This window comes from Talpa europaea, assembly GCF_964194135.1.
Source record: "Talpa europaea genome assembly, chromosome: 10".
Classification (NCBI taxonomy): Eukaryota; Metazoa; Chordata; class Mammalia; order Eulipotyphla; family Talpidae; genus Talpa; species Talpa europaea.
The window spans coordinates 31,616,376-31,626,703 of record NC_140077.1 but is presented as its reverse complement, the minus strand read 5'-3'; the positions used below and the strand labels follow the sequence as shown (position 1 = coordinate 31,626,703).

The following is a 10,328-nucleotide window of genomic DNA, read 5'->3' as shown; positions in this document are numbered from 1 at the left end:
GCAGATATCAGTGTCGATGGCATTCGTTCTGGGCTATTCTTAGGAGCCTCTCAGAAGCTCCACAGAGCCTGACCAGGCAGCAAGGGAAGGCACAGGCAAGGCTGGGGGTCAGGGACAGGAGCTGAGATATGGGCTGGGGAGACAGGGTGAGTGCGTGAGGTCCTTCTCACTCCACTCTTCTCCCTTGCCCACAGAGGCCGCAGCTGTCTGCATCAGCATGTCTTACAGCGTGACCCTGACCGGGCCTGGACCCTGGGGCTTCCGTCTACAGGGGGGCAAGGACTTCAACATGCCGCTCACTATCTCCCGGGTGAGTGCATGCTACCCACAGGCTGGCATTCATGGGTGTGGGTCATGGTAGGAGGCGGAGGTTATGTGTTTGTCTGTCTGTCCTCCCTGAGGCTCTTGGAAAGTAGCATGTGCCCATTCCCATTCTGGGGGCTGCGACTAGACCAGACTGGATACTGCCAGCCACAGGCCCCGGGTCTCAGCCACAGCTGTGCCCACCTGAGCAGGTCAGTCTGCCAGCAGAATGAGATATTGTGGATGAGCGGTGGTGTTTTAAGAAGGAAATGTGGAATTTTGAGGGCTGACAGGCAGGTGGATAGAGAGTACAGTGTCTCCCTAAGTCCTTCCCCAGCAGGGTAGGCTCTGGGTGTTCTGAGCCTGGAGCATCCCCTGGAAATGGGCAGCTACTTTGGGAAACAAGAACTGCAAGCTTGTAGATGGGCAAGTGGAAAGCTTGGGACTGGGGGCTGAATTGGGCTGGACTGGTTACTGGGCTCCAGCATCTGCTTCATCCCAGACCTAAGATAACAGCCTCCTCCTCATCCCCACAACCTTCTGGGGTCTGCCACTTACCACTGGCTGGCCTCTTGGGGCTGGATCTTTTTCCTGCCCCAGTGTTTGCCCTTTACCAGGAGCTGCTTTCCCTGCCTGTGTCGCTTCTTGCTTCCTGCTCTGGCCTGGGGAAATGGCTCTTGTTTCCCGCAGTGTCTGTAATCAGGGTACAGCAATGCCTGATGGGGAGGCCATAGAACATTGAAGATTATTTGGTAGCTCTGTTATCCAGCTCGAGACACCAAAGCCCAGAGAGGTGAGGAGCTAGATCAGGGCAAGAGGAAGCTCTCTAGATAAAGGACTTTGTTTTAACCACTGCTATGTCCCCAGCACCTAGACCAGTGCCTAGAATGTAGTAGGCGCTCAGACAAAATTTGTCAAGTAAGTGCAAGTCCAGCTGGGGCTGAAGCCCCAAGGCTCAGGGGTGGACTGTGAAGTATATGAGGGCAGAGACAAGGCCTGCCTGGTGCGGTAAGGCTGAAACTGAGCCCCCAGCTGTGCTGGCGTGGGCACAGGGGGCAGTCTGAGGCTGTGAGCTGTCTTTGGAGGGCAATGGATGAGCAGGGGGTCTGGTTGTTGCCCACCTGGGGACAGAAAGACAGTTTCTTCTCCAGGGCAGCAGGGCCTTGCCTTGGGTTGGAGGCTGGAGGTGGGGACACAGAAGCACTGAGGTGGGCAGGTAAGGAAGGCCTAAAAGGTGCTTGGTAGGGGTGACAGGGAGACAATGCTTCCACTGAAGTAGTCTTAGCTGTAGATCCTGATGTGAGCACTTGGGTGGACCCCCATGAAAGCTACACCCTACTTGGGGTGGTATAGGAGCCTCATATTAGCCATACTACACTCTTCCTACACTCCTCCAGGAGCCTACACTTCTCCAGGGCATGGTGCCAGGCTGGCTCCATTCCAGGGACAAGACCTAGCCTTCTATGCTTCTGCTGGAGATGTGACTTACTCTTACCTGAGTCTCCACTGCTCCAGACACACTGCCCTAGAGACCACAGGGTCTGGTGCTAAAATGACACCCAGAGCCTTGCATACCCTGCCTAGTGATATGGTGACATGTGGGCATTTACACCCCATTGGACACCACCCTCCCAGGACCTTAGACAGGATTGCAAGTCTCCTCCCTGTACAAGGCGGGGCCACTCTTACGGGTGTCAGGCCTCACACATCTGAGACTGAGCCCACACCTCCCCCAGTCCTACCATCCTCAAGGACTCTTACTGGTGCTCCCTGTCCCATCCCTGTGGGTAGAAATTAGCCTCCTGGCTTAGTGGCACTCAGGATAGCCAATTACCTCACCCAGGGTCTATGTACCACCTGGCTCCAGCCAGCCTGGGGCTTAAATGGCAGCCCAGAGACCTTTAGCTTAAAGGAAGAATGTCCTCACGGCTGCGAGGGGGTGTTTTGGGATGTTCTGGAGCCAATGACTGGGGGTGACTTTTAAAAATAGAACCCACAGCTCAGGCAGGGCACAGGGGGTTGGGCATAATGACTGCACACCTTCCTTCAGGGACATGCACCAAATCACTAAGGCCAAGGAGCAAGTTGGACGGGGCACTGGGGCCTCTCCAGAACTTGGAACCTCTTAATGAAATTCTCTGGTGGGCCGCTGGTACCCTGGGCTCATGCGTACCAGTCTCCATCAGGACGGCCCCATGGACACGGCCCTGTCATCCCTCCCCGGCTGTGGTACTCCTGCTGAGGCTCTGAAGGTCCTTGTGTATCAGAACATCTCCCCCAAAGGGATGCAGAGCCAGTGCTCTCTGGAGAAACCTACTCCCACCCCATTCAAGAGTAGGTTCCCACACTGGGTCAAGGGACATTCCAGGGAGCTATGGCCTGAAACTTTTTTTTCACATTTTAAAAGGACAGGTTTATTAGGAAAAGGAGAAAAAGAGAGGCACCTGTGTAGTCACAGGGGGCAGAAGAGCTCTGGCCTGAACCTCTACCACAAAGTGGCAGATTGTGGTGGGGGATCAAGCAAAGGCGGGGCCTGCTCATTCTAGCAGAGGCTGGCATCTTTGCCCCCGGACCCCTTCACCATGCACTGCAAGCTGAGGTGGTCAGTCAGGCAGGGCTGGGATTATCATCTCACTTGAGATCCAGGAAACTGAGGCTCCCATTTGCACAGGAGTTCGTGTCCTTTGTAACCCATAACTCCCATGCCTGGCCCCTCACCTTCCTGGCTAGAGACTAGAAGGAAAGTATCACGCGGGGCCTGTCCTCTGTCACCGAAGGTACAGGCTATAGTTTGTCCTGCAAGAAGGCCAGCCCCATACTCACCCTATCCTGCCCACAGGCCCCACAGCATCAACCTTGGGAGAGAAGTAGTACCTCAAGGCTCCCTTTAGTGGGTCTTGGCCTAAGGACACACAAAGAAGGGGGTTCAGGAGGGTGGAGGAGAAATTCCTTTATTTATCCTGGACAGGTGCAGCAGGGCCTGCAATATGATCTGCCCTCTCACCCCCACCCTCCCCCAACCCCAGCCAGTTCTCCAGGAAGTGGGGGAAGGATGGGAGCAGCTCCAAAGGCTCAGTCCCTACCCCTGCCAAAGCAACTAAGCTTTGCTTTAGGCTGAGGCCAGGATCTGGGCCTTGCTACTTGGTCCATGTTGAATCCCTGGACTTTTGGGAAGAGGTGTGTGCTTTTGTTTGGCCCTGCTACTCATAGCTGTGTCACCTTAGTGTCTCCATGAAAGCATATGTGAGAATGTTTTCTAATATGCACTTGTGAAAATACTTTACACCTGCTATTCTCTCTGGCTGGTCTTGAAGCTGGCAGGGTGGTGGGGCTGAGACTAGGCGGTGGGGGGTCTGTCTTTGTCCCAAGGCCTCAGCACCTTTGGATCTCACCCGCCCAACCTAGCAGACTGCCCTGGGGCACCAGCCCAGAGGCCTCTGCTCCTTTGCTGTTGTTGGTTCCAGTATTCCTCAGACTTTCCTAGCTCTGGTGGGGATGCAGAGGACATAGGGTCCCTAGAGAGGGGGAAGGGAAGGGAGCAGGCCAAGACTATTCTGGGGTAGCTGTGCCGGCGATTCCTGGAATTTTGAGACCTCTGGAGCATGTCGTGCTGTTTCTTGGGCACGCCTAGCAGTGCTGACAGGTCTTGCCGTTTATAGCCATGCTGAAGGTCAGGTAAAGCTCCTAGGGCTCCCTTGGGGCCCTCCCCGATATGGGGAGATAATCAGAGGGAAGCTACTTAGGGGGAACACATTCTTCCAGGTCCCTCCACCCCCACCCCACCTACCTACCTCGCACTCAGAGCTGTCTCTGATCTCCTGAGGACCTGAAGGGAGTGACTATAAGGCCAGATAGATCCTGGGGAGCAGACCCTTTGGGGCCCTCGGCCAAGACACAGGGCAAGGGCATCTTCATGGGCAGGATCCCAGGCTAAAGGCATTGTGGGACAGCAGCAAGTGTGAGGAGTCAGGGTCCACTGATAGGGATGGCAGGATACTGCCGGGCCGCCTCCAGCCTAGGAGATGTCACCCTAATTCTCTGAGTCTCCTTCCCTCTCTACATGGTTCCCTCTCATTCAGGGGCTCTCCATGATGGCAAAAGTCCCCTATGCAAGCCCTCCCATTCCCAAACAGTCTTTCCAGCCCTTTGGAGCAGGCTCTCCTGTGCTTTGGGGGGCCCAGTGAGAATGAAATGCCCATGGGAACATTCTATTAGCACCATCTGGAACACAAACAGAACTGTGGTCCTGAACAAGAGGAGGAAGAGAGACAGCAACTGGGAGGAGACGAGATTCAGAAGGGAAAGGAGTGGTCAGCTAAAGAGGGGACTGGGGGACCCCTGGCTTTTGGCACAGGGAGGTCATGGTATGTGCAGGGTGGTAGGACCCAAAGCCAGATAGCTGAGTGTAGGGGCAGGATCTGCTGGTCACTCTCGGAAATGTCTGAAGGTGAAGAAAGGCACAGAAATATGACTGGGGCCAATTGGAGTAGTTAGGATAGGGAGGGGGGAAGCTTTTTGGTTTTTAGGCTTTATTTTTTTTATAGAGCAGTTTTAGGTTCTCAGCAAAAAGTGAATGGCAGATACATAGATCTCCCAAAAACCCCTACTCCTGTACATACCCATAGCCTCGCCCATCATCATCATTCCCTACCAGAGTGGTCCATTCGTTGCAATCCATGAAGCTGCTTTGACACATCATTACCCCAAGTCCATAACTGACATTAAGGTTCGCCCCTGGTATCGTACTTTCTGTGGTTTTGAACCTATTCATTTACAGTTACAAGTTGCCACTATTATAGTTCTACTGCCCTAAGAATTCTCCGTGCAGGGAAAAGCTTTCTGAGTGTAGATGAGATTGACTTGTTTATCGACCAGGATGGAATTGGGGAGTAGGGCCATGGGGAGACAGAAGGTACAAGCGACAGGGTGAGGTATGGGCCCCAGGGGAGGCCAGATGGGAAGGGAGCAGTCTGTCGCGTGAGGGTAATTTAATCACACAATGTTAAATGTACTTAGGGCTCTGTGGGAAATCCCTGGGGTGGTTGGGAGTATTGGGTGGAGATACTGGAAGTAGCACCATCCACAGCATCCACTGGCTCCACCTCCTGCCATCCCTACAATGGCATATCTAGAGGACAGGCGGGGCCTGTCTGGCTTGGGGTCAGGAACTTTGGTGGAGCCCAGCTGCCCCCTCTGCTGCCAGGGAACTGGGGAAACAGGAGCCCAGGACATGGGTGCCACTGAGTCTCAACCTGTGCCAAGACCCCAGATAGACATTTCTGATGTTCAGGCTTCTCAAGGCACAGCAAGCTGGCTCAGGACACAGAGGCTGGTGCTGCAACTCAGGTCTGACTTGGCCCAAAGTTCATGCTCTTTGCCTAGTTACCTTCCCCTCACCATCTAGAGATGGTGGGGCTCAAGCTGCTCCCTGGAACCAGCTATTCCTGTGCCCCCTGAGGGTTCCCTAAGACCACCAGCAAGGTGGAAGGACTTCTGTGGACCAGGTAGTGATCTTGGCCGCCAAACACCTAGAACCCACTCCAAGGAGCTTTTGAGAAAGGACCCAGGTCTTAGAGTTCTGCCCAGGGCCGGGTTCACAGTTGAGAGGTCGCTAGTGAAAGGCAAAGACCAAAAAGTAAAGTGGGAATCAAACAATCATTAAGAAGAGTTTCTCAAACACTCAAAAGGAGATTAAGAAAAAAAAAAAAAAAGGCAAACATTTCAAGGATCTAGCTGCTTTGGGTCCTTTCTAGAACCAGGAAAGCAGAGAGAAGAGGCCTGGATTGCACACTTTATGAGCCCTGGCCACTGGACTGGAACCCTGCTGTGGGTAACCTACTGTGGGGACCCCTTGCCTTGTCCTGAGAGAATCCTGGTATGGGGGAGCCCTGGTGTGGAGGAATCCTGGTATATGAGGGTACATTGTGGCAGGAGCCCTCATATAGGAGATCTCTGGTGTATGGGTATCTTGTTGAGGGGGCCATGCGGGTAGGCTACTAGGACAACAGGGTATTGCACAATTCATCCTGAATGGGAGCACAGTGGTATCTGCAACTTACTTTGAAATGCTCCAAAGACTGATGGCTAGATGGATTGTGAGGGAAGATGTACAATACAGCAAGTGGTAAAATGGCCCGGTGCAACACCTGGTGGGTATTTGCATGTTCATTGTAGGGTTTTTTTTTTTAAGATTTATTTATTTATGCATACAAGAACTGAGGTACAGGCCAGAGATGTGGGGGGTGAGAGGATTCACCAGAGACAGAGTGGGGACCAGAACAGGCAGATCTACTGATATGCTGCTGAGGGGAGCAGTGGGTGAGACAGGAGAGGTCTGCTGAGCCACATGTGGGTGAGCTCCCTGGCCAGGGATCAATCAAACTCCCATGGCAGTGGCTGGCCATAGCTTGATAATACTGAGACTTAACCCTTGAGCCACCAGGAAGGCCCTTTTGTTGCGGTATTCTTGCCAGGTTTTCCATATTTGAAGATATCTACTGTAAGTGTTGGGATCAGTGCAGGTCTGAACTGGAAGCCAGGGATGTGGGGGAAAGACAGGGCTGCTCAGCTAGCCTCTGGAGCCCCCTCAGGCTAGAAAGTTTTTTCTTTTTCATTATTTTTTAAAAAGATTTATTTATTTATACATACAAGAGTTGGGGTACAGGCCAGAGATGTGGGGGGTGAGAGGATTCACCAGAGACAGAGTGGGTAACAGAACAGGCAGACTGAGTGAAATACACTGCTGAGGGGAGCAGCGGATTATTTTTAACATTTGTTCAACCCCGTAAATCAAAGGAAGGCCCTCCTGTCATTAGCAGAAGTTCCCTAAGGTCACAAATTTGAGGATAAAAGTGACGTGTATTTTGAAAAGTCCTGGAACTGAAATGGCGGGTCAGGACAATTGGTGAGGGTGCTCTTAGTTTTGCTGTTGTCACTGGCTTATCACATGTGGTCCCTGTACCACCCTGTAGAGCTCATCTGGGGGTGGGCCGGAGATGGGTGACTGTAGGGCACCTGGTGTGGATGGAGATTCCCTGTGAGGGACCTGGCAGGAGGTTTCCAACCATGTCTGGAATCCCAGGACCTGGCCAGAGGCCCACCCAGGCTTGGCACCCAGGGCAGGGGACTTCCCCTCATCTTCTCTGGGCTCTTTCTAGGATGGTTCTCAGGCCTTGGCCAAAAAATGGCTCTTGCCAGTGTTAGAAACTGGCCTTGTCCCTGGGGTGTAGCCAGGAAGGTGACTGGGAAGTGCCCAGAGAAATCAGGAGGACTGGCTGGTGGGTGTGTTTTGGAGGAGAAGTAAAGGGGCACCCTGAGTCAAAGCTTGGCAGGAGTGGCTCCCAAAGGCTCCTTTCCTAGATGTCCCTGGGGGTGGGGCCTGCATGGCATTCCTGGTGATGTCACAGGAGGGTGTCCATGTGATGTCAAGGGGTCTTGTCATAATGTGAGGTCAGCAGGGAGTGAGGCTTACGTGGTATTCCAGGTGATGCCATGAAGGGTGGAGCCAGAGACTCTGTGGCATTCCATGAGACATCATTAAGGGTGGGGCTTCACACATTCCATGCAACATCACTAAGGCCAGGCTATAAAACTGTTTTAGGTGATGTCCCTAGGCCCTCCAGAATTTTGCGTTTCATGTGATATCACTGCAGGCGTCCATTGTGCTGTTGCTTGGGACTGGTGAATCCCAGTTATATGCAGAATCTGGTGATATGCAATCTGAGTGGAGTCTGAGACATTGTGGCATCCCAAGGAATGTCCCCAGGGGTGTGGCTTTTTTGATGCTGCATGGGGTGTTCCCCAGATTGCATTCTATGTGATCACACTGGAGGGGGGGGTCCCCAGACTCTAACATTCTGTGATGTCATTAGCACACAGCATTTGGGAACCAGCTCTCACACCTGCACCTCCCCTTCAAGAAGTACGAAGATGCCCACCAAGCACCAAGCACTGCCCCTGTCCCAGCTGATCTTACTCCCCTAGACAGGGTTGATTCCTCTTCCAGCCCTCTGCATACCTGCCTTGGTAGAACTAAGTACTTGCCCAAGGATACTTTATGAGGGTGCATTTGTTTTGCCTGTTGGCTTGGCAGTATCTGTAGTGGCATTGAGTCTTGGCTCTTAGAGCCCGGAAAGTGTTACATGGGTTTTTGGGATACAAGTGTGATAGTTGGCTAATCGGTGTAACAAATAGCCTCCAAATCTCAATGGCTTAGCACAACAAAAGCACTAGGAAATGTGGTGGCTCTGTGCCACCAAGAGAAATCAGTCTTGGTAAGCAGCATGTACTGGCCATGGTGAATGAAAGACAAGGGGGTGGACCTCTCCTGGACAATCCAGGGTGACCCCCCACTTAAGCCCAAGCCCATCCTCAGGCCTACCATCCATATGTTTACCTCTCCCCCATCTGCTGTCTTATCAGATCACACCGGGCAGCAAGGCGGCCCAGTCCCAGCTCAGCCAGGGTGACCTTGTGGTGGCCATTGATGGCGTGAACACGGACACCATGACCCATCTGGAGGCCCAGAACAAGATCAAGTCTGCCAGCTACAACCTGAGCCTCACAATGCAAAAGTAGGTGGGAGCTCTCCAGAGAGGGGTGGTGGTTAGGGTGTGGGCATCACGGGCCTGAGAGGGGTTGTCCAGCAACAGTCACCTGGCCCAGCCCAGTGCCATAGGACCATACAAGGAAAGTGAGGACAGCCTCTAGGGCAGAGGAAGAACAGGCCCAAGTTGTTAAGTGCCTGCCATGTCTACACCTCACTTTCCAGAAGAGACTCAGAGTGTGGGTAATATGCTGCCAGTATATGGGTATCCTGGCCTAGAAACCAGGGTCTTCTCTCCCTTCTCCTAGTGCAGGCGTCCTCTCAAGGATCTAGCAGAGGCCCGTGGCTGTAAGTTGTCTAAGAGTAGTGACTTCTCCATCCTGGTCAGGCTCAGTGCCTTTCTGGGATGGACCATGAGTCTGGGTCCTCTGACTTGGCTTCCCAATTCTCCACTGCAGAGTGCTGCCCAGGTAGGAGCTCCAGGACCCAAGGGCAACTTTGTTCACTCAATTCCATTTCTGGTTTTCCAGGTCAAAGCGTCCCGTTCCCATCTCCACAACAGCGCCCCCCATCCAGTCTCCTCTACCAGTGATTCCACACCAGAAGGTAGGTGTTGACTGTAGGTAGCAGGCTTCACCCTCAGCCATATTTTGCCTGCCTGACAACTGACTGGCCCAACTGGAGTGAGGCAGTGGGATCAGCTCTGTCCCACCCTGGCCCAGCCATGGCTGACCTCAAGGAGGCAAGGCAGGTCGGCCTCTGGGGAAAGGCATTCCAGCCCCCACGAAGTATTGTATGTGGGGCTTCTTCCCTGGGTGCTGGCCACCACCCTGGAGCCTCTGACACAGGATCTCTTCCTCCAGCTTCCACTTATCCTGCCATATGCACACCCCAGTCAAAAGGGCTGATGGTGGTCCAGAGGCAGGTGCAGGGGAGAAAGAGGAGTCTTAGACCCAGAACTTAACACCACACGTAGGCCCCTTCCCAGCTCCCTCTAAGCAGCTTGATCCTGTGGGCCCAGGGGCTTGATCCAAAGCATGGGAGACCCACCCCAATGCTTCTTCAGGGGCTGACCCCCTACCCTTCCCTGCATGACCTCATACTGCCTGCAGTCCCTCCAGTGGGCAGAGTGGGTAAGGGGCAGGGTAAGAAGCAGCTGATAGGGGGTTGGGCTGGGTGACAGATTGGGGAGGTGTGAAGAGGGCTGTTTGGGGGAAGTTACAGAGGCAGATGGAAGAAACCAAATGTCAGCTCCTACTCTCTCAGTTTCCCCTCCTGCATCTTTGCCTGTCCACCACCAATCTGAAAGGTCCCTTCTCACTGGCCAGGTGGGGGCATCTCAGGGTGGGTCAGTACAGCTGGAAACTGGGCTGTGCCTACAGGTGGCCCCAATCAGGAAAGGAAAACAGACAGAAGATGGAAGGGGCTTCCCACAATCCATGAAACCCACACCCCCTTTCTCCAACCCTTTCCTCCAATC

The 10,328-nt window shown here is 53.5% G+C and overlaps 1 protein-coding gene across 10 annotated transcripts in view; it reads left to right on the top strand.

Annotated features, from left to right (window-relative positions):
- Positions 1 to 217: 217 nt before the first annotated feature.
- Positions 218 to 10,328, top strand: part of LDB3 (LIM domain binding 3) — a gene marked incomplete at both ends in the record, with an annotated part of 57,784 nt that continues 47,673 nt past the window's right edge. For 8 of the 10 annotated variants that reach the window (XM_084246115.1, XM_084246119.1, XM_084246116.1 and 5 more), the window contains 3 exons: positions 218 to 310; positions 8,725 to 8,876; positions 9,379 to 9,454. In XM_084246115.1, coding sequence (XP_084102241.1) covers positions 218 to 310; positions 8,725 to 8,876; positions 9,379 to 9,454 — 321 coding nt within the window. Of the gene's footprint in view, positions 311 to 8,724; positions 8,877 to 9,378; positions 9,472 to 10,328 lie in introns of all 10 variants that reach the window. The other 2 variants (XM_084246117.1, XM_084246114.1) reach the window with 1 other exon arrangement.